General features: G+C 33.0%; 5 protein-coding genes across 7 annotated transcripts; 1 reads left to right on the forward strand and 4 right to left on the reverse strand.

Annotated features, from left to right (window-relative positions):
• Positions 1-1,424: 1,424 nt before the first annotated feature.
• LOC8258758 lies at positions 1,425-2,531 on the reverse strand. Its single transcript, XM_015724967.3, has 3 exons — positions 2,303-2,531; positions 1,995-2,189; positions 1,425-1,786 (listed from the first exon to the last, which is right to left on the reverse strand). The coding sequence occupies exons 1-3, from the start codon at positions 2,384-2,386 to the stop codon at positions 1,661-1,663; spliced, it is 405 nt and encodes a 134-aa protein (XP_015580453.1). The 5' UTR covers positions 2,387-2,531; the 3' UTR covers positions 1,425-1,660.
• Positions 2,532-2,728: 197 nt separating this feature from the next.
• LOC8258759 (vacuolar iron transporter homolog 3) lies at positions 2,729-5,429 on the reverse strand. Its single transcript, XM_002528487.4, has one exon. It carries the CDS (start codon positions 3,913-3,915, stop codon positions 3,031-3,033), a length of 885 nt encoding a protein of 294 aa, XP_002528533.2. The 5' UTR covers positions 3,916-5,429; the 3' UTR covers positions 2,729-3,030.
• A 120-nt stretch (positions 5,430-5,549) lies between these two features.
• LOC8258760 lies at positions 5,550-6,777 on the reverse strand. Its single transcript, XM_002528488.4, has 3 exons — positions 6,377-6,777; positions 6,155-6,271; positions 5,550-6,039 (listed from the first exon to the last, which is right to left on the reverse strand). Exons 1-3 carry the CDS (start codon positions 6,710-6,712, stop codon positions 5,962-5,964), a joined length of 531 nt encoding a protein of 176 aa, XP_002528534.1. The 5' UTR covers positions 6,713-6,777; the 3' UTR covers positions 5,550-5,961.
• A 4,802-nt stretch (positions 6,778-11,579) lies between these two features.
• LOC8258761 (subtilisin-like serine-protease S) lies at positions 11,580-16,564 on the forward strand. Of its 2 annotated transcripts, none has more exons than XM_048374477.1 (11): positions 11,580-12,099; positions 12,205-12,302; positions 12,403-12,500; positions 12,575-12,733; positions 13,007-13,118; positions 13,197-13,725; positions 13,806-13,900; positions 13,983-14,225; positions 14,316-14,430; positions 14,711-14,897; positions 16,165-16,564. In XM_048374477.1, the coding sequence occupies exons 1-11, from the start codon at positions 12,013-12,015 to the stop codon at positions 16,245-16,247; spliced, it is 1,806 nt and encodes a 601-aa protein (XP_048230434.1). In that variant the 5' UTR covers positions 11,580-12,012; the 3' UTR covers positions 16,248-16,564. The 2 variants fall into 2 exon arrangements, with proteins under 2 accessions (XP_048230434.1, XP_002528535.2); XM_002528489.4 differs by lacking the exon at positions 16,165-16,564 and adding an exon at positions 15,219-16,079 and having other exon boundaries at positions 11,585-12,099.
• A 139-nt stretch (positions 16,565-16,703) lies between these two features.
• Positions 16,704-18,413, reverse strand: LOC8258762. Of its 2 annotated transcripts, none has more exons than XM_015724961.3 (2): positions 18,171-18,413; positions 16,704-17,505 (listed from the first exon to the last, which is right to left on the reverse strand). In XM_015724961.3, the coding sequence occupies exon 2, from the start codon at positions 17,490-17,492 to the stop codon at positions 17,040-17,042; it is 453 nt and encodes a 150-aa protein (XP_015580447.1). In that variant the 5' UTR covers positions 17,493-17,505; positions 18,171-18,413; the 3' UTR covers positions 16,704-17,039. The 2 variants fall into 2 exon arrangements, with proteins under 2 accessions (XP_015580447.1, XP_002528536.2); XM_002528490.4 differs by having other exon boundaries at positions 16,704-17,480; positions 18,171-18,401.
• Between the last annotated feature and the right edge of the window lie 3,806 nt (positions 18,414-22,219).

A 22,219-nucleotide genomic window follows, 5' to 3' on the forward strand; every position in this document is an offset into this window, starting at 1 on the left:
TGAAATGCATGAGAAATGGTATTTGTTAGAGCTGTAATGAAAGATAAATTGTGAACCAGAACAGTGAGTTTTTATTATTAATTCAAAATTACTTTTATATTTTCTATTTTTAAATATGTTTATACTTAAAATGTCTTTTTGCTAAAAATCCATTAAATTTGACTTGTTTTTAAATACTAAATTTATATTATCAAATAATTATTCTACTAATTTAAATGAAGCGGTATAATAAAGAATTATAGGATAAAGATTTTATTGAATTAATATGTGTAAAATATAGAAAATGATAAAAGACGTATTTTGAGAGGTTAATATCAGTGGATAGATATTTTTGGAATAACGAGAAAGTATAGAAAAAGAATTATCGCTATGTAAGAGTTATGAAAAATTGAGGCAATTTTGATAACATCACTTTTGAGCACGATTTTATAGCAAAATTTGATGGCGTCACGTTTTTAAAAATAGCCTAACGTAATAAGTTACTATATTAAAACAATGGATCGAAAGTGATTCTTAAAAATACAATCACCAAATTGAAAAATCAATAAATTAATTAAGAAGCGCACTTCAATTTCAATACCAACTGGACAACAATAATTCAAACTAGAGGCAATAATCATTTAAACCAACAGGCAGATTAAGTCAAATATCTTCTCTGTTAGCTTTCTAAATACGTAGCTTACAATTTTCCATTTCCTTACAGTTATTTATGTTTTTTCAGCTTGAGCTTAGATTTTGAATTTTCTAAATATAATTTATGTAAGTTATTGTTACTTTCGATTTTATTAATTTCACTCTAATATTTATTTAATATAAATTGCTTAGCTTAATTTTTTCAGTTTTTATTTTTATTAATTTTATTTTTTAGCTTTTAATTGTAATTTCTTAATTTAAATAAAAATTATTTTATTTACATTTAACAAAAATTCTTAGGAATAGAGTTAAAGAATCTAGAAAATTTTAGATCCTTTAAATTCTTTTGAACAATTATTTAATAGAAATTAGATCAATGTAACTCATTTATTATTCATTAAACACAATAATTTTAAAATAATTAATCTTTGGCACCCTCAAAATACTAATGGACATAAAAAGCTAAAAATTTATACAAACTGAATATAATAATATTAATTTATAATAGATATTTTTTTAATGATAATATAATGTATTTTTCAATAGATATGTGATCAAGGTACACACTTTTTTTTTAATAATAATTAAGTCTGCGAAATTGGGAGAGCTAATTAAATCAAAATAAAGTTTATGGGGTCAATTGTAAAATATAATAAATTCAGAGACTAATTATGTATTTAGCCTTTTGCATTATCACGTTTTTCACTTGCATTGGGTGATGCGTCTTTCTTTGGTTCTCAATCGCGCTCGTACGTGAAGACATTGATGTCAACATTGAATATATTAAAAAGAAAAAGAAAAAGAAAAATATGAGCCATATTATTATTGTTATAAATGAAGAGATAAGATAAAAAATAAAATAATAAATTGAGGATAGCCCCACAACTGAAATCAATTGAGCAGATAATGCCTGTCAAAAGCAGGAAGACCCACCTCATCTGATCTGCCCTCCTTCCCTGTACAATTCTGTATGTAAGAATATGAATATGATTTATCTGGAACAATTAAAAGGTGACGATGATGTATCTTAGCTTTGGTGCCGGGTCGAAGTTTTTATTATTGGAATCCATCCAAACCATTTTCTCCTGTATGCCCTTTTGGACTTTTGGCCATCTTCTGAATTTTTTAAGCATCCCTCTGTGTGCCTGCTCTCCTGTAAATTGTAATCATTTAGCAAATCAAATCAATTAGAGACTCCAATTTACTTCACTTTTGTTGTCATCATCACAGAGGAGCCTGATCTTGACGCATTTTTACTGTACTGTATCCATCAAATTGATGTCACGACAGCTAATCATTGTTCAGCATTCTAGATGTAGAAAAGACAACTCAGGCTGTTGAAATTTTTTATTTTTACAAACCTTTAAAGTCTTAATCTCTGCTACTCGATTCTCCAGCGATTGCAGTCTCTCGATGATGTTTCCTTTCAGCTGAACTTCCTGCAGTGCAGAGGATAGAGTCTTGCAGTACTGCTCCCCTCCTCCTCCTTCCATTTCTATAGCAGAAGGACTTGTCCACACTGGCAAGGATCGATTCTTTTCTTGGAATATTTGCAACTGCACATGCATAATCATTTTCATTGAAAACCCTTATCTTTTCTCTTTCGGAATATGTGAATTTGATATGGGAAATGATATTAAACTGCATCAAATTGAGAAAGATGTGATACCATATGTTCCAGGCGATCCAGTCTTGCGAGAATAGGCAAGGGAGAAAGAGAAACGAATTCCTTTCTGTCTTCCTGTTCTGTCATCTTTAAACTGTCGGATGCTTTCAGGATTGAGGACTTTCAGATTACTCGATCGCTCTCCATGTACATGGTTGGAATCTGAACAATGCTTTTAAAACAAAAAATGGAACCTGGGCTTAATAATGACCAAACTTTCCTTTTTGCCATACTTCCGTTACGTGTCAGTATTAGTAAAGATGTTTTCTTCTTATCATGTCTTATCTTCTTCTCTATACCCTACTTCTTGTTAGTAAGAAATTAACTTAACATAAATAATTACCCTTGTTTAGTTTAGGTAATCTGAAGGCTCTGGTTTGTGATGTGGGTCATGAAAGACAGAAGACAGTTCTTTTAGGGTACTTTCATGTGTTCCTCAAATTTCCATTTTATGTTAAATGGAATGTAGGAATTCATGCTTGTGCAATATGTATAATTCGTATGCATATTCCCAACAACACATTGGCCATAATAATAAGAGTTCTGAAACCTGAATCTTGTTGGAAATACGAACATTCAGCAGGCAAACAATAACTAACAAATATTATCAGCTTCGGCTATGTACGGAAAATAAATTAAAAAGAAAACTTTTTCTTCCACACTGGAGGCTGTGAAGATACAAAATTTCTGTTTCATTAATGCTTGTTCATGCATGGAACTAATCTGTTGCGTTATGGGTCCTCATCGTCACTGTCAAAAGGCTTAAGCAAGCCATAAGTAACTGCCATGGCGATCCAACCACCAACCAAGACTCTTACTGCAGACATCCTAATTGGTGAACCACCAAGGTAAGCTCCATAGCCGCCAAACAGAACCAAAGCCATTGATGCGACCACCACAATCACCATGATCCTACTTGCATTATGAGTAACAAGAATGGCAGGCACCAACGGCACAGATGACCCAAACAAAAATGATACAGCTGATGCAGCTGCAGCCTTGTAGGGGTTTGCAATCAGCACTTCTCTGTTATCCTCCTGCAACATCCCAGAAACTTCCCTTGCATCTTCTTTAAGAATTTTCAAGATAGGAGACCTTCCAGGAGTCACAGAAAGAGGCAATGTTGGCTCAACCACAATACTTGGTGACCCTTTCTCTCTTGGCTCAGATAGGAAGTTGATGTGCTGGATATTTTCCAATGGGTTAGCAGCTAAATTAGTCTCACCAAGCTTTGTGTCTTTTTCAATACTAGCTGGAGTGGCAATAATGTCGAGCTTAATGGCAGAGGCATACTCTCCATGTTCTGAATTATGGCGAGAAACAGTTGCCTTCTCAATATCTCTCTGGGTTGAGACAGAAACAAATTCCCCAACAGCCATACTACAGGCACCTGCAAGACCTCCAGCTACTCCAGTTAAAACCATGGACCGCCCATTTTCTTCTGCTGCACCTACACCAAGCATTAACGATGTAGTGGAAAGCAAACCATCACTAGCCCCTAGAATGGCTGCTCGAAGCCATTGAGCTCGTTCCAGTCTTTTAGCCTTCTGATAGTTATCATCAGCCTCTGCAATCTTTTGCTCAGCACAGGTTTGTGATATTCGAGGGAACATCATGAGAAAGAAAGATGAAGGTACCACTGCTGCTACTACTACTACGTACAGGAATTAAAAGTTGGGGGAGTGTGGTGGCAACGATTCAGACACACGTTAAGGCAAGTGGAGTGGATTGATCTATATAGTATTATGGTGCTGGGAATATTTATATATATGATATAAGGGTGTGCAGAAACTGACTGGGTTTCTTTGAGAATAACGAATGCAGATACTTAGGTGATACCGTGAATAATCACAAATGAGGCCAACAAGCGTTGAGGTCTAAGATATGCTGCTGTCTCTTTGTACAAAAGTTCAGCAGTTCATTGGTTCGTCAACATGATTTTGCTTCATCAGACTCGTCTTTACTTCTATAGAAGGAACTTCCCACGTCTTCACTTGCTTCCAAGATTCTCGCAATGTTTTTTCCTCCCAAAGGGTGACTGCAATTCTAGCCCATCTGAAGCCAACTTACTAGCAGTTAGACTTTAAAATGCTTTTCTCTGTCAGAGAGGAAAATAACTATTGCCACCTGTTAAGAGTGCTTTACAAGTATTTGTCTTCAAGGACTTGTATCTTGGAGCTATCTGCGAATCTTTTCTCCCAACTTATATGCTCAATAACTCAAAAAGTGTAAATTCTGCCGGATCATTCAGTAAATGAACAAGGGATAGTACGGGAGTCATCAGCAGAGTACTAGGAAAAACTAGATTTTACACTAAGTGCATATACTACACAACAAATCAAAATTTTGTCCATATTGCCTTCCAAGCCTGCGGTGCTTCAAAATTCCCATCCAAGAAATACACAATATCTCAAATAAAACTTGCTTACCTTAGATTCCATTATCTCTCACCTTTTCTTTCCAAAAAAAAAAGAAAAGGGATGTGATAGTACTCTGTCTATTACCAATTTAACAACAAATAAACCAAACTTAAGTATCTCAAGATTGTTACAGAATGAGAATAATGCAAATCTCTATCTATTTTAAAGACAATCAGCTGTACTGTACCCCAAGCATCCATGTCAAACTAGACCCCAGTTGCTATTGCAGAGCAAGCATACCTAACATAAGGTTGCTCACAGTCTCAAGCATTAAAATTTCCAAAAAGGTTCTAGTAGAACTAATCTATGATCAATTGGAAGCATTACGTTACATCTAAGAAGATCTAACTTCTGTATATTGTCTACTAAATACTAAACACAGCTTACTAATTTGATTAAGAGAAACTAAACAATAGCTCACTAACGCATTCAGCAGAGAGAAAGAGATAGATGAGAAAAAACTAGGCACCTTCTACTGCTCTACTTCCTATTTCCATCTTATCCAGAAACTATATATTCATCCTGGACTTCCAAAATTACGGAATCCTTCTGAATTTATGTGTTTATAGGATTCTGTAAGAAACAGAAGACTCTGCAAAGAGACTATATCAAATCTGTACCTTGTCTATTTTTCTTAAGTCTATATACTTGTTTTCTTATTTTCTTTTACCTTTCAAGCATCAGAGTGCTTTGTACATTGATGCTTTTGTGCAGTAGGTCAGGACCATTCTAAACATTATTCAACAAGAGACAAGCAACGCCACAAACTGGCAATTTGGAAGAGGCAATTTAACAGTTCCACACCTAAAATAAAATAAGTTTATATAAAATGAAAATGAAAAACTGGGACGAGATTTTTATATGTGATAATTGGATTCACTAAAAATTACAATTCAGTATGCAGTGTTATGAAGAAATTGTAAAAGACCACATCCCTTCTGTCAAATACTTTACAGTGAAATATACAACCCGTTGAAATATCATTGTATTGCATGGAACCAGAGCCAAGTGATTTTGCACAGTGTTCTTTTACCCGCAACACACAGCAGAGAAACAGGTCAAAATTCTCAGGAAATTAAGCAAGACATATCTCATTGTTCGATTCCGAGTGTGATACAAACAGTTCTTTTAGCCAGCTGTTATATCCACAATTCTATGCCATGAGTATACGTAATAGTAGCAGAATTTGAGGAAAGGTACTCATGCTCTAAGGAAGAATAATACTTGATGGAAATTTCGAGATCAAAGATATCCATCTCTCTTGTCTTGTTCTTCAGCTTCTTTGTTAGCAACTTGAACGGATTTGAACCACAAAAATGCCTGCAGACGAGAGCAAAGTCATGAACTTTTTAATCTTCATCTGTATCCATAGGGTACAAGATGAAAAGGAAAGAAAAATTGAAGGTAAATCTTCCAATTGGAGAAAAATACTTACAGAAGTAGGAATTCCTGTAAATGCAAAGAATCCCAGCAATGGAGCATAAAAGATGCTGTCCGACTTCAAAATTCCAAAAACAGGATTCTGATTGGCATACTCAAACACAGAACCTATCTGCATATTCATTGCGAACTCTAATCAGTTAGCCTCTTTATCAATCTAATGCAGACAGAATGGAAAAAAGCATAAGAGAAAAGAAAGAAAGAATTGGAAACATACTGCTGCAATCGCAGTGATTGCTGAGGCAAGTAAATAAACAAAAAAGGGAATCTCGACTGTCTGCTCGGCTGAGTTACCACTGCCTTCATCCCGAGCCCAGGGAGGCGGCTCATCGGAGTCAGGTTTAGCCCAAGTTGGTATGTTCTCTTCGGATTTGCTCGAGTCTGCAGAACCTTCAGTTGCGGCGAACACCGTCAACCTTTTACAGAATTTGCGGGTGCTTACATTAACTTTTCCTGTGGGTTTATTCAGTATCCTCCTCCGAACGCCAAACAATGTGGAATATGAAGCCTGAATTATGTTCGAATTGCACGGTATGATTAAGGCTGCTGCCATGCTTTCTTTCTCTCTACCTAAAAAACTCTGAAGCTAATGTTAATGGTCCGCTTGCTCAGCCACACGTAAGCTTATCGTCTCATAATCCAGTTTATTTCAAAATTGCCATTTATGTCCTCGCTCTTCCACAAATGAATTTAATACTCCATAATCTCTTAATAGTTATACACTTTTATCCTCATTCATAATTTAGTAATTTCTTTTTGACAAGGGCATGAATTGCATTCCATTAGAAATAGAAAAAAAAAAAAGAAGATTAAAAGAGATGTAATCCATATAATATAATTTTTGTGAAAATATTGGATTATTCTAATTGTTGGTGTTTGATTCATCAAAAACAACTTTTTCTCTTCTTAAAAATAAGGTGGAAATCGAAATGAAATTACCCCATCAATGGAAATTTCTCATTCTTTCTTTTTCCCTAAGAAATAAAAAAATTCATTTCCATAGAAACCAAGTAAAATAAATTATAAATGGTCAAATAAGCGAAATAATAACTTAACATTCATATAAACATTATATTAATTTATTTATTGCATATAGTAATATAAATTAAATATTATTATTTTTAAAAGAATTAATTTTTATTATTATATCAACCACAAATAATTTTAATTCCTATTCCTAAATCAAATAAAATTCAAAATATAATCATTTTTATTCCTATTCTCTCCAATTTTATTTCTATTTTCGACTTTGAATCAAATGGATTCTATAATTCTACCAGAATTGCTAACTTTAGACGAAATAAGAAGGAAACAATAGCAATTAATTAGAAAATTAAACATAATTTGTTGACTCATCCATCACAAAAAGACTAACATATTGATGATTTGTCAATCCAAAGATTCACCTCTTTGCGGTACCATATGCTACTAGCTAAGATTTTCTGCATCTTCTTGATTGATTTTGTAACAAAGAAGACGTCCTATTGACAATGCAGTTATCCTATATCAACTACTTAAGCTTCATTCTCCATTAATATTAATCTTGATAATATGAAGCCTATTAGTCCATATTCTTTCTTGGATCATGACCCTTTACAATGCTTGGACCAGAATAACGCCCACCATTGAATGCACAAATTTTAAATAGCTCGGAAGAGACTGGCAATCTCTCAGAAAATGGCAAGTGGTAGATTGTGGGTCTGACTCCTCTGTTCCTACACATTGACTGTTGTAATAAGAACAGAGAGGATGTTCATGAGAGATTCAAATCATTGTTGGGGAGATGGTTAAGTTTATTTACTCTGTTTCTTTTAAATCTCTAAAGAGGGATCAAAACAGAGTTGCTGATTGGCTTCTGTAAAAATTTATCCCTATTGTATAATCCCAGTTGGTATCTGCTAGTGAACTGCAAACTCTGCTACCACCGGATGTAAATCCTTTCACAGTGCAATGAAATTACTCATTTGTTCAAAATAAATAAATGAATAAATAAAAGTCTTTTTTTTATTAAACTTTCAATTTCATCTTTCAGTGAGTCATCACTTCTATTACTAAATTATTGCTATTTAAACACATTAAATTAATAAAATTTTAAAATTAAAAAAATATAATATAATTTATGTGTCTAAATTATAATATTTTAGTAATTAGATAAATTAATAAATCTGATATTAAATCAATTCTTTTTATTGTCGCGGGAGTTCGGGATATATCAGTAAATCTTATGAATAATTTTATTGAAAGTTAAAATTAAAATTAATATTAAAATATATTATTGAGACTTAAAACTTTACATACTAAATTTAAAGACAAATGTAAAGTATATGATCTTTTTGGCAATTAGAAAAAATGATTAAATTACTACATAAAGTAATTTCTAACCAGAAAAATAACAGCTAATGTACTCTAAAATAATTTTGATGCACCGAAAAGAAAATGTTGTAATGTATAAATATAATCATGAAAGGTCAAAATTAAATTAATTGACATGAGAAGAAATAGGAGAAAATGAAAAGAAAAAAAAAACAAAGATAACAGTTGCCTTGTAAAAAGAAAAACTTCAGCTCGAGATATTTTTAAATTTTTTTAAAAAAGAAACCGAAATTATCAAATTAATTAATCTATTTATTGATTCGATTTTTTTAATTTCGGACAGGTTTTTAAAAAATTTGATCACTCCTAAACGCAGGTAAGAACGATAATGAGAGTGAGTTGGGGGGGTTAGGTTTGAGTTGTATGATTTGAGAATCACATATCATAATTTTTGATCTGAAATCACATTATAACATCATCACATCACAGGAGGCTCAAGTCTTCACTCCATTGTATTGACAATTATGGTGTGTGTGTGTGTGTTTCCTTTTGCACCGAAATGGGTGCTGTAGTCAACTCTCGCAATCGATGCCCTCCAACACCACTGCACAAGCACACAGCACAAGGCTAGAAAGAAAGAAAGAAAATGAAAAATCATCATTATTACTATTTCTACAAAGATTCTGTCCACCCCATTCATCATTTCTACTCTAAAACAATTACCATTTGGTAGTTTTAGAAAAAAGGGTTTTAATGAAATCATTTCCATCCATTGAAAAGAAACTCAAAACATTTTTCACCAAAGGTTTGTTAGTAGCCGTTGTGTACAGTGGGCATGACTTGTGTTGTGACTGTGTGTTGGTGCACCACAGCTGCACTCCATATATATATATATATATATATATATTACCAAATTCATACAAGGAACACTTGTTAATTAACCCTTCCACACACATTCCTGAAAGAGCATGTGAAAACCATCAGAAAAATGCACGAGAACATAACTTCTAGGGCTTTATACATATGTTAGTGGTGCTCAAGGTCAGAGTTCCACATGTTTTGCAAAATGAACCCATCAATTAAACAAATCAACAAAAAGAGAATTAGTGTGTCAGTTTAGCTGCTCTTCGCCTCATATCATCTAACTTATAATAGATGCATATATCAATTTGAATAAGATTTTAAGTTCGAATCTGTTTTTTTTATTTATAATTAAAAATATATATATATAAATATTTCTTAGAAAGTGTAATATTGTAAGTATTTTTTGTCACATGCGAATGCAAAATCAGATTCATATGTTGATTAGGAGTAAAACAATGAGATATGTTTACACACAAAACGCTTAGAAAAGATAAAAGAAAAGAAGCAGGAAACAAGCAAAAATTGCTGCTGTGAGTCCACCATATCCCCTGAAAACTTCCTGTCTTCAAAAGGATTGAAAGTGATATATGAGACCCTCCTTTTGATTTTGTCCTATTCATTGGTGCCACTTTTGAGTTTCATTTTTTTGACCTTTCTAGTTTGGGATTAGCCATCTCTAATATTTCTTGCATTCTGCAATTCAATTAGCTATATCATTTCTTACCATACAATACCATTACCATTATGTCATCTTTCTGTTAATTATGGTAAATTGGTTGTATGACTTGCATTAAGAATAATTAGATGGCAGTCATTTTATGATTAATAATGAGAAAATCCTTGGGAAATCAACAATTTCCAGAATAATAATGCTGTCAGGGTAGATTCCTTCCTTTTGGTGATTATTGCACAATTGGCAAGTAAGGTGGACTTGAGATAATAAGATGGTATCATGACACAAATCCCTGAGTTTCTATGCGCTAATCAATAATATTCATCCAATGGTATTATTATTATGGCTCATTTTCTAATTTCTCAATAAATTCAATCATTAGATGGGATTTGAACACGGAATCCATTGCTTGAAATTGCAATCCAATTTTATCCAGTACGGGAAGTAAGCAATGCCATATGTTATTGGCAATTTGCATAGAAAGGAATTGCAGGGAATCTGATTAATTGTTATGGCTGCTTTTGTGGTATGAAATTATGAAAATAAGGAAACAGAAAAAGAAGATAAGTGGGGGCAGCCCAGTTTTGAGTGAATCAACACACAAGTGTATTTGTCTTCCCATACAAAATATAAAAAAACAAATAACAAAAGAAAGATCAGCATCAGCTCTGCATATTAGATTATATTAACAGTTTACTACTAGTGATCATTATTTTATTAACTCTACTCCAAATACCCATAAAAGTTCAACCTTTTTTTTTCTTTTCCTTTTCTCGTTATTCTTACCATCAGTGTTGTAAGAACCGGATCGAACCAGCTAGTTGAACCGACAAACTAATGCGGATAGATCCAACCACAGTTTATGAACCGACGGTTCCAATTTAAGAATTGACCGTTTATAGTTTTAAGGCCTTCACGGGTTTAAGAACTATCAGTTTATGGTTTCAAAACCTTTAGAATCAATTTTGAATTAGACTTTAAGCCCGGTTCATATTTTGACCAATTTCGATCTGATGAACCCGCCTGTATGTAAAGCTAAGCTATCATTTTTTTTTTCGGGTTGGAATCGGAACTGATTATTCCAATTTCAATTATAGAGAACCGATTGATTCCTCATGTTCATATGACCGATTCGAGTTTAATCAATTCCAAAACTGAACTAGTATGTAGCCTGAACAAAATATCAGATTCGGTCATTTGATAATAGAAAAATTTGGCAAACTAAATTTAATAATTAAAAAGAATTTATCAAATCAATTTGACCAGTCGAACCGGTAACCAAAATTTTGACCGGTTTAGTTTTTGAAACAGTGCTGACTATTAGGCATAGCTACCATTAGTAAGAACATTTGGAATCCTCTCATATACTTATCTATCATATAAAAAATATTCTGTGATATTAATTAACACTAGCTTGTCCTTAAGAGTTACTCTACAGGTGTATTATTGGGATGGTCCATCATCCTTCCTTCCGCATAAAATATGCATCAGTTTACTTAACTTAAAGGAATCAGGAATGAATTAAAGGGGGTTGGGTGGGTGGGTGGAGGAGGAGGAGGAGGAGACAAGGCCGCTGGTTTCATTGTTAGTTTGCTCCAAAAGAAAAGCAAATTAAAGCAAACACTTTCTCTTACTTTAACAATGGGGAATCTACTTCTGTTCCATGATATACACTTTTATTAATCAATCTTTAAATCATGAATTATTAACGTTGCTCTCAATTTTTGTCGCGTTATTCTTTCTTATATGTGTTTCACATTGCATTTTTTAGATTTTACAATATAATAAAATCCATTACCATCCCTCCAACGTCAATCATAATTCTTTTCTTTTTTTATACATGCCATTGCCATTCTTGTGAAACCAAAAACTTTTTCTTCCACATTCACTTTCTGTTCTCCCTTTTGCATTCTTTATTAAATTTTTCCCAACTGGTTCCGCTTGTATACCCTTCTCAACCCCCCCAACTCTTTCCATACACTTCTACTTGGAAAACTTTTTTAATGGCTTCTTCAGTACTAATGAGTTGCATCTTCAATCTGTTGCTCGCTCTACTTTCGGGAGAAATTGGATTCTGTTATTCTTCTAAGGTGCTTCCTTTATTGGTTTCCAAAGTGTTTGGAAAATTGCTAGCAAGGAAAAGTAGGATTTTTTTTTTTTAATTTGGGATGTCTGATTCAGTTGTTGCATTGCAGGCTTATGTGGTTTATATGGGAAGTAAAGGTACTGAAGAGCACCCAGATGACATTCTCTCCCAAAACCACCAAATTCTCGCTTCCGTTCATGGGGGGAGGTATGCCCTTTATACCCTCTACTTCCTTTGCTAATTCGCCATCTCCATTATTAACTGCCATTGCTTTTTCTGCTTGCTGATACAATACAATACAAATTAGCATTGAGCAAGCGCGGACCTCTCACCTTTATAGCTACAGCCATGGATTCAAGGGCTTTGCCGCCAAGTTGACGGACCACCAAGCTTCTCAGATTGCTAGTAAGTCAGTATATTTATTGCTATCAGGCAGTGTGAATTAGTTTTGCTGAACTTGAGTCACATTTTTGAAACAGAGATGCCTGGGGTGGTCTCTGTTTTCCCCAATTTGAAACGGAAGCTACACACCACTCACTCGTGGGATTTCATGGGTCTTGTGGGTGAAGAAACTATGGAGATTCCTGGGTATTCCACCAAAAACCAAGTGAACATTATAATTGGTTTCATAGATACAGGTGACGCTGCACTTTTCTTTAACTTCCTCTGCCAGCCATTTCTTAATCCAATGCCTCCTTCATATATTTCTATTAAATACTCCCTTACCTATGTTTAAAGTTAAATTCTTGCGTTGAAACGAATCCTTAAAAGTCCAATTTGTCATGTTACCAGCTGCTTCAGAAATCATGGGATTCATCCTTTATTGAGACATGATATATCTAATTGTGCGTTAGGATGGAACATAAAAATTAAGTTTTTCATTTTTTTCTTCTTTTTATCCCTAAAATCAGGAATTTGGCCTGAATCTCCAAGTTTTAGTGATGATGACATGCCTCCAGTACCACCCAGATGGAAGGGGCAATGCCAATCAGGAGAAGCTTTCAATTCTTCATCTTGCAACAGGTACAATTAAATTGACTGTATTTGATGAATATTTATCAATGGAGACTCCTAAGTGTTGGTTTAAAATGTTTCGTATAGGAAAGTGATTGGAGCAAGATACTATAGGAGTGGTTATGAAGCTGAAGAAGATTCAGCCAATCTAATGTCATTTATATCTCCAAGGGACAGCTCTGGTCATGGCACCCACACTGCATCAACTGCTGCTGGTCGCTATGTGGCAAGTATGAATTACAAAGGTTTGGCAGCTGGCGGAGCCAGAGGTGGGGCACCAATGGCCAGAGTTGCAGTTTACAAGACTTGTTGGGACTCTGGTTGCTATGATATTGATTTATTAGCTGCATTCGATGATGCAATCAGAGATGGGGTTCATATCTTGTCTTTGTCTCTGGGTCCAGATGCCCCCCAGGGAGATTATTTCAATGATGCCATCTCTATTGGGTCATTTCATGCTGCTAGCCGTGGAATCTTAGTAGTTGCTTCAGCTGGAAATGAAGGAAGTCAAGGTTCTGCAACAAATCTTGCACCATGGATGATCACCGTTGCTGCCAGTTCAACAGATAGGGACCTTGCATCTGATATTATTCTAGGAAATGCTGCTAAATTTTCGGTAATCCCATTCTTCTTTCTTCTTGTTAGAAATCTTCAAATATAAAGACATAGACTCATTTCTTTTGAGTCATGAAATAGGGTGAAAGTCTAAGTCTCTTTGAAATGAATGCCACTGCACGTATTATCTCTGCCTCGCAAGCGTATGCTGGATACTTCACTCCTTATCAATCCAGGTGAAGCAACAGGTACTTGAAAGCCAAGTCAATTTACATTTAAATGCATCAAGGAGCCTTACTTTCCTATTTGTTTGTGTAGTTTTTGTTTAGAGAGTTCCTTAAATAAGACCAAAGCAAGAGGTAAAGTCCTTGTCTGTCGACATGCTGAGAGTTCGACAGATTCAAAGCTGGCAAAGAGCAGTATAGTGAAAGAAGCTGGTGGAGTCGGGATGGTCCTCATTGATGAGACAGATCAAGATGTTGCAATTCCCTTTATAATTCCCTCAGCAATTGTTGGAAAGGATATAGGGAAGAAGATTCTATCCTATATTATTAATACGCGGTTTGTTTCACTTCTCATTATGGAGACTCATGGTATTAATGTTCGAGTTTGCTCAGTTATATGATCTAAGCTATTCTTCACTCTGAACAGAAAGCCAGTAGCAAAAATATCCCGTGCAAAGACAATTTTGGGATCTCAACCCGCACCTCGTATTGCAGCATTTTCTTCGAAAGGACCTAATGCTTTGACCCCTGAAATTTTGAAGGTATATATCCAACGATAAATTCTTGGCCTTTGGTAATCTAAGTAAAAGAATTTAAATATTTGAAAATGCAAAATTTTCAAGAAACAAAATAAATATAGATAGAAATAGTTATCAAGAAATTAATAAATAAATAAATAAATGAAGGTAGGTCGAATAGTTTTTTTTAAGAATTTGATATTTTGAGGTATTTATTACTTTTTTTGTCAAGAATTTCTGGTTTTTTCTTTTCTACTTTTGTTTTTTAAACTAAACTAAGTATTTGTTTATTTATCCCTTGTAGCCTGATGTTACAGCTCCTGGACTAAACATCCTAGCTGCGTGGTCTCCAGCTGTTGGGAAAATGCAATTTAACATTCTTTCTGGCACTTCCATGGCTTGCCCACATGTAACAGGAATAGCAGCCTTGATCAAAGCTGTTAATCCTTCATGGTCTCCATCTGCCATAAAATCTGCCATCATGACTACTGGTAAGTTCTCATGGTACAAACAAATATAATTCCTTAGAGATGCAGTTAAAATTGAATTGATATTTTGTGCCTCTTTTATACTATAGAAATCCCTTCTGACTGAACCTTCTTGTAATTTGGTCGAGCTCTTCTGTGACCTCATGTAGTGTTAACCTTGAGCTGTCAGTCACTTAATCCAGACTCATATTCTATACAATGATTAGTGGAGAAAGGAAAATAAACTCTATTGAATTTCAGACCTTATTGATGAAGTTACTGAATAGTATGCGTCTCTTGTGCATAACCTTCTAACCAAGAACTGATCACTTGTGGAAATTGCAGCTACCATTCTTGATAAGAACCGTAAACCCATTACAGTGGATCCTAGAGGAAGAAGGGGTAATGCATTTGATTATGGATCAGGTTTTGTTAACCCAACAAGAGTCCTTGATCCTGGTCTTATCTATGATGCATACACAACAGATTATAAATCTTTTCTCTGTTCAATTGGCTACGATGACAAATCACTGCACTTGGTCACTAGAGACAACAGCACATGTAATCAGACATTTGCAACAGCTTCCAGCCTGAATTATCCTTCCATTACCATCCCAAATCTCAAAGATTACTTCTCTGTTACTCGAACAGTGACGAATGTTGGCAAACCAAGAAGCATCTTTAAAGCTGTAGTTTCTAATCCTATTGGTATAAATGTTACTGTTGTGCCAAAGCGACTAGTCTTTGACAGCTATGGCCAGAAGATCACATTCACTGTGAATTTCAAGGTGACAGCTCCATCAAAGGGTTATGCATTTGGTATTTTGTCATGGAGGAATAGAAATACATGGGTCACCAGTCCTCTAGTTGTCCGCGTAGCATCTTCTTCTATGGGGCTGATGAAGTAAGGTGGCATAATTTGTATATATTGGTTTAGGAATTTGAAGATCCTGACGATGGTAGACAAAACCAGTAATATAAACAAGTTCGTAAATCAACCGTAAGTAACCATTACATACCTGAACTACACAAGCCCCAGAATTGTGAAGATTACTTGTTATACTGATAGCAGAAATTGTCAATACATATTAAATCAATTATTCTTTTTATTCTTCTAATTGTATTGTTTTCCGCGCAGCTTTCTTTCCAATTCATACTTTCTGAATATTTTAATGATCAGCGTATTTAATTTTTTTGTTGTGATTATTCTTTTTTCTCATCGTTGGCGTCAAATTTGCATATGATACATTACTTATACGTATGATGCCTTTAATTTTGAGTGAACTTTCAGCCAAGGAGGTTTTCACAAAAATGGCATGTACTAGCACCACAAGTTCTTGTGTCTCTTCTTTTTTAGTGGCCGAGACAAAGTAGGTTAATAAGGTAGCCTGCAGCCTGGAGGTGCCTATCCTGACGCATGATATCAGGCTTGGGCAGCAGTCTGCTATATTCTTCTGGATTTAGCGCTAAAAATAGTGCTCCGGGCATTGTTATTTGCGCTGTTATGCCTCAGGAAAGCAGATCAACCCGTACAAGCATGAATGTGGATCTCTCAGGGCTTGCCAGTAACAATTGGCTATTCTGCACTCTGGGCAGCTACTTCATCCGAGTTAAAAGACTTGTTTTGGCACACTGCTGTTAACCAAAGCACCAAGTTTTTAATATGTGAATTAGAGGTGATTATTAAAAATAAACATAACATGTTTCAGTCAGAAATTACAGAACAGCTAATCAGCAGCATTAAACTGCTTTCTGCAACAGAACAAAGCTATAGTGTATAAGATATCTGCAATACAGCAAAGCTAAACAGTTTGTTAAGACACCAAAATCTCAAGAGGAGCTAAGAACCCCCATGGGGGAACCAAAGAAACTTGCAAACCTCGCTAATGAATATCTGTAATATTACATTATGTAAGATCAAATCTTGATATTGACTATGAGATAAGATAGTTAAAAAGAATTCCAGACTCTTTTATCATTACAAAAAGCAGATTGGGAGCTAATGACACATGTCTAGGAGCTTATCTACTAAGAGCTTTTCATACTTTTAGCTCTACCTATCAGTTGCATATTTCAGCATTAGTGAAGTAATGCAATGCGTTGATTCAATATACAAGTAGACCAACCGAAGTTCACCGAGAACGAGGCACGGATATATATTAAGAATTATGATTGCGTTCCATTGGGATGCACTTCTGAAGGATCAATTAGGCCTTCTAACACAACAAGCTTGTCTAACAGTGCAAGCTTCTCATCTTCCAGAGTCTTAACCTCATCTTCGACCACCTTCAACTCTCTCCCTAAGCCGAAGCTTTCTTCCTCCAACAGCAAGTACTTCCTTCTGAGTGCACGGTATTCATTTCCTGATGTCGAGGAGTCGGGCAATGAATCTGAGTTTGACCTCTCTTGTTGCTGGATCATTGGAGAGCCTTCATTCTTCAAGTTCCTTTTGGAGGCCTTCTGGTTTGTTCTTAGAGGCGCCTGTACCAGGTGAAACTCTCTAACATCATTACCTTGTAATGGGATCAAGGCAGCTCTGGAGGTTGACACTTTCTTTTTGCGTGGCTTGGAATTTGTGATTTCTCCTGATGTTAACATCCTTGGATCCTGCATTTTCATGCACTGAGTAACACTGCAATGCCAAAAGCAGATATAGCAGAAAGAGAATTTCAGCAAAGTCTGTGTGAGCATTAATGGGCAGACATCATTAATTATACAGAAAGTCATTAAGATTAGTACTGAAGACATCAGTAAGCTAAATTTTTTAAGTATTTATGATCAGGAAGTCTTTTATTGTATCTTTATTAGAATTACTGTTACAGCATTTTCAGTGCTTTCCTTCTGTTGATCAAATGTAGGATAGAAATTGTAACTACAGATCAACCTCCCTCCTTCACATGTTCAAAATTAAGAGAAGATTAAAAACAATTTCTTGACATGTTCAACCTTTTTCCAAGACAAGCCTGTGAGAGCAGCGAAAGATTTACACAAAAGAATTCCATAGAATTATAAGGATTAAAACCAAAGACAAATAACACTACAAAAAAATTATTCAATCAACTGCCACCAAACAGACCCACGTAAAATTACCACTCAGAAGCTCGAAAAGGGGGCAACAATTAGGTTACAATTGCTCCTAGGATTAAAACTGAAAAATCACAGATAAGAGAAATTAAAAGGAAAATCTAGCTTCTGCGATCGTTAGACGCTAGTTTCATGGAATTAAAGAAAAAAAAAACATTCAAAAGAAAAAGGAAAACAGAGAAGAAGATTGGCATGGTTGAGAAAATTATTTACCTGACAAAGATGGAGAGGATGAGAGCAGACAGAGGGATGGATATGGCGAGACGACTTCCAATAATAATCAAATACTGATTTAATATAATAAAATTATAAATTAAAAAGGGTAAATGGTGATTGTTGTGTTAAATATGGAAATTGAAAACCGATATGAAATTGTCGGTCAGCCAAAGTTAATAGCTTTAACATTATTCCATTCTCTCTCCATTATTATTAATAATGATTACAGAGATTAATGATGGCCATAGCCTTTAATAGTTTTCTATATTTAACAAGAAGAATTTGTCAAAAAAAAGAAAAAAAAAAACAAGAAGAAAAAGTTTAAGGGCTCTTCTTGTAAAATAAAAACCAAATCGGACCAAATATTGAAAACTTCTATATTATATGAAATTAGTATGAAAAATATTACTTTGATAACTTATTATATAAATTGAATTCTATTTTTATGACATATATATTTTATTTCATATTTATATAGTTTTATAAATTTAATTTATTACAATGTTATTATAAGATAAAAGAAATTCTAGTTTAATAATAGTAATTTAATATTTATAAAATATAAACTTATTTACCTATATACAGTTACAAATGGTATTACCTTTTTACGGTGCGATGTTGGAGTTATGATACATAAAGCAGATAAGAGAATATAAAAAAGTAATAATGTAAAGAGTAAATTTATTAATTTGACTCAAGTTATGCTAATGGTTCGACTAAATTAAAATTTTATTAGTGATCTACTCACACTTCTTCTATTTTTAATCTTTAAGCTCATATATTTTTATATAATATCAGTATTTGAGAATGAACTTATCACAAACCCGTTAATTTATGGATTGTATATTGTTAGTCCAAAATTATAAATTTAAATTAGTTTTTAAGTTAGTACAGTTTATGTAATGTTGTCAAATGCAAATTGCATTCAAGATGGAGTATTGAAAAATCTGGATTCATAGATTTTATATATGGTATCAGAGCTTGTGAGTAAACTTATACTGAGATTTATTTAATTTGTGGACTGGACCATGGCAAGTATTGCATTAAAGAGGAGAACATTGAAGGATATATGCAATATCTCTTATGGGATAATATAAGAGAATATAAAAGAGTTTATAATAAAAAAAGTCATTAATTTGATTTAAGTCATGCTAATAGTTATGTTCAAATTAGAATTAATTTCTTAATTATTCACTCCCCTCATTTTTAATATAAACCTATCAAAATTCGAGTCAAAGTTAAATACAATATATTTTAAATAAATTTTATTATTACTTTAGTTTAAATATAATTTAAATTATTTATATACCGGTTAAATTAATTTTATAAATTTTTTTATTAACCGAGTAAATCAACCTATAAATATAAAATTAGATATATTCACATTTATTTATATATTTATTTTTTTTTTACAGGACGAGACTGCAATTCTAATAACTGAATAAAAATTCAAAAATAAAACCTCAAAACCAATAATAAGCTAAACCCGGCAAGTCTCCAATATCTCCCTTTTCCTCTTTATTCATCCTTTGTGTCACCACCGCCTGCATCTAAACAAATAAAAGCTCATCTCTTTGTCTCCTCTTTCCGTCCTAAAAAAAATACATCCCATTTTATTTTTTTTGTAAGCACTTTAGTGCTAAATCATTTCATATGATTCATTTTTATATAGTTGCTTTTTTCTTTTAATATTTAACAGGTCATCACTGAAAAGATAATTTTATAAAGGATGAGGCATTAAATAATGCACCACTTAAAAGTATTGTTTTAAAATTTGATTAAATATCAAAAGAATTTCTTCTAATTTTCTTATTAAATAGTATTTAATTTAAAAACAATACTTAATTTATCAAAATTTATTTTACACTAAATTATAATTATAATATAAAAAAATTATTGTTTGTACGTTAAAGTGATAGAAAAGTAAAGCACATAATACTCATTTATATATAAAAAAATACATATATTTTTTGTATATAAAAGTAGCAAATCATAATATACAGTAAAATATTTTTATAGTTATATATTTGATTATATGATTATGATGAAAATATGAGTATTAAATTTTTTTTTTTAGATTTAAAATTTAATATTATTAATAAATAATAGAAATTAAAAATAAAATATGTAAAATATTTTATCATATTATATAAATAAAATTAATAAAATAAAATAATAGTGCAGTAAGATAAAATATAATATAATATATTATTAAAATTATATATATAAATATTATTATAAAAAAATATATTTTTTAAATAAAATGTACAAAATTTATAATTTATTATAATAAAAAATTTATTCATATTTATAACTGGTTTATAAAATTTTTTTAATTATAGTTTCAAAAAGCTTAATAATATATATATTTTTTAATTTTGAGCATTTAAAAAAAAAAAATCTAATTTCTATATAAAAAAAAAATTCATAGCAATCACCATACCATTTATTTCTTATTTATAATCTATGAATTCGACAAGTTTGATTCCAAATGTTGGGTTATTGCTGCATATATCACCGATTCTAACACGTTAATGACCCGCCCAAAGTATTAAAATAGGCGAGCTTTTTGCGACGAATATCAAACTCAAGTGATTCTTACACCTTCTTCTTTTACTTCTTCCTTCTTAGAAAGATGAGTCTGCATCACTGCTAAATGATCCAAGGATGGTTCGATTGAAGTATGCAATCTGTGCTTTTGCGATGGCATCAATTGTGCAGATATTAGGCAATTTGTAAATCAGAATGAATAAACTGCGATATGGTTGAAGTATTGAAACTTGACCTTGTTATCAAATTAACGAAATCAGAAGTCTCATTAGTATCTTGTTTCGACATTTTGGATATGAGATTTCTCGAGGGCTAGCTTTGGAAAGATTGGAAAAACGAACTCTTTTAGCTTGCGAGAACCCTAGGTTATAGAGTTCTGTCAAGAAAAAAGAAGGAAGAAGAAGGCGCAAGAATCAAAACGGTGAGTTTGATATTCTCTGTAAACGCACCGTTTTAAAGAAAAAGAATCTTAAGTGGGATTGATATCATGGCATTTGACGTTTTCGCAAAAAAGATATTAGCGAGGGTATTATTTATAATGACGAGTGAAAGGCTTATATTTCGTCACTAAACAATTAGCGAAGACAATTAATTATTTTTGAGAATCATTAACCCTTGAAAATGAATATATTTTTTGCAGTGTTGGGTAATTTGTGTCGATTAATGGTTAAAAAAGAAAAAAGTGTTAAGAGTTTTTTTAATTTTATTTTTAATTTCTTTTTCTTAAGCTTATAATCTTCCTGTATCAATTCCATTTTAGGAGAGAAACAAGATGTCATCCTCAAGTAATTAAAACAATAGTACTACCAGGGAAGGACGATACCTTGATAACCCTCGCGGTTATGGGAAGAGGGTTGCTGTCAAGATTTCTTGGATATGAAGCACACATTCCATAAGCCAAAGCAGGGAGACAACAATTAGTGCAACAAGATAGAGAAACATTTCGAATAATGAAATTTGGGAGTTAAAAAGGATTCTCTTTTGGCTATAAGGAACAAAAATCAAATATTGGAGGGAAAAATTAATGGTCATGATGTTTTAAGCTATATGTAAATATATCTTTGATTTTCTCACTGAGTTATTATTAATATTATTGTTCTTATTAACATTAAGTAAAATATGATGTTCTTTTTATGATGGTGGGGCAGTGATCTTGTTAGTCTTTATTTGATATATTGAAAGGATTGTAGATAAAGGTTTTAGGTATGTTTAATGAATCTAAGGTTGTTGAATTTCTTTTGGATTAAGGTTTTTTGTTAATTTTTCTTTTTATTTATGGTTCTTCTAAGAAAGAGAAAGATAAAAATTAAAAGAGTCAAGAACAAGAGATAGAGATTGCTAAAAGGGTCAAAATATTTATATGAGCACAATTTAGACACTTTACACTAAAGTAAAATGTGCAAAAGAAATGGAAGAATTTAATAGTTCATGGCCATAAATTTTAGGGATGTATTCGATTCTCGAAAGAAGGATCTGTTAGAAAGTTCTGTTCTATT

Source organism: Ricinus communis, chromosome 5 (genome assembly GCF_019578655.1).
Source record: "Ricinus communis isolate WT05 ecotype wild-type chromosome 5, ASM1957865v1, whole genome shotgun sequence".
Classification (NCBI taxonomy): domain Eukaryota; kingdom Viridiplantae; phylum Streptophyta; class Magnoliopsida; order Malpighiales; family Euphorbiaceae; genus Ricinus; species Ricinus communis.

Excerpts from the sequence above, each read along its gene's own strand:
- LOC8258760 (XM_002528488.4), bottom strand. The coding sequence starts at position 6,712 with ATGGCAGCAGCCTTAATCATACCGTGCAATTCGAACATAATTCAGGCT. Across the intron at positions 6,272-6,376 it reads CAATCACTGCGATTGCAGCA|ATAGGTTCTGTGTTTGAGTA; the intron begins GTATGTTTCCAA and ends ATGAATATGCAG. Across the intron at positions 6,040-6,154 it reads TTACAGGAATTCCTACTTCT|GCATTTTTGTGGTTCAAATC; the intron begins GTAAGTATTTTT and ends TCTCGTCTGCAG.
- LOC8258762 (XM_015724961.3), bottom strand. The coding sequence starts at position 17,492 with ATGAAAATGCAGGATCCAAGGATGTTAACATCAGGAGAAATCACAAAT.
- LOC8258759 (XM_002528487.4), bottom strand. The coding sequence starts at position 3,915 with ATGATGTTCCCTCGAATATCACAAACCTGTGCTGAGCAAAAGATTGCA.
- LOC8258758 (XM_015724967.3), bottom strand. The coding sequence starts at position 2,386 with ATGACAGAACAGGAAGACAGAAAGGAATTCGTTTCTCTTTCTCCCTTG. Across the intron at positions 2,190-2,302 it reads TGGATCGCCTGGAACATATG|TTGCAAATATTCCAAGAAAA; the intron begins GTATCACATCTT and ends ATGCATGTGCAG. Across the intron at positions 1,787-1,994 it reads CAGAGATTAAGACTTTAAAG|GAGAGCAGGCACACAGAGGG; the intron begins GTTTGTAAAAAT and ends TACAATTTACAG.
- LOC8258761 (XM_002528489.4), top strand. The coding sequence starts at position 12,013 with ATGGCTTCTTCAGTACTAATGAGTTGCATCTTCAATCTGTTGCTCGCT. Across the intron at positions 13,901-13,982 it reads TTCACTCCTTATCAATCCAG|TTTTTGTTTAGAGAGTTCCT; the intron begins GTGAAGCAACAG and ends TTGTTTGTGTAG. Across the intron at positions 14,898-15,218 it reads ATCTGCCATCATGACTACTG|CTACCATTCTTGATAAGAAC; the intron begins GTAAGTTCTCAT and ends TGGAAATTGCAG.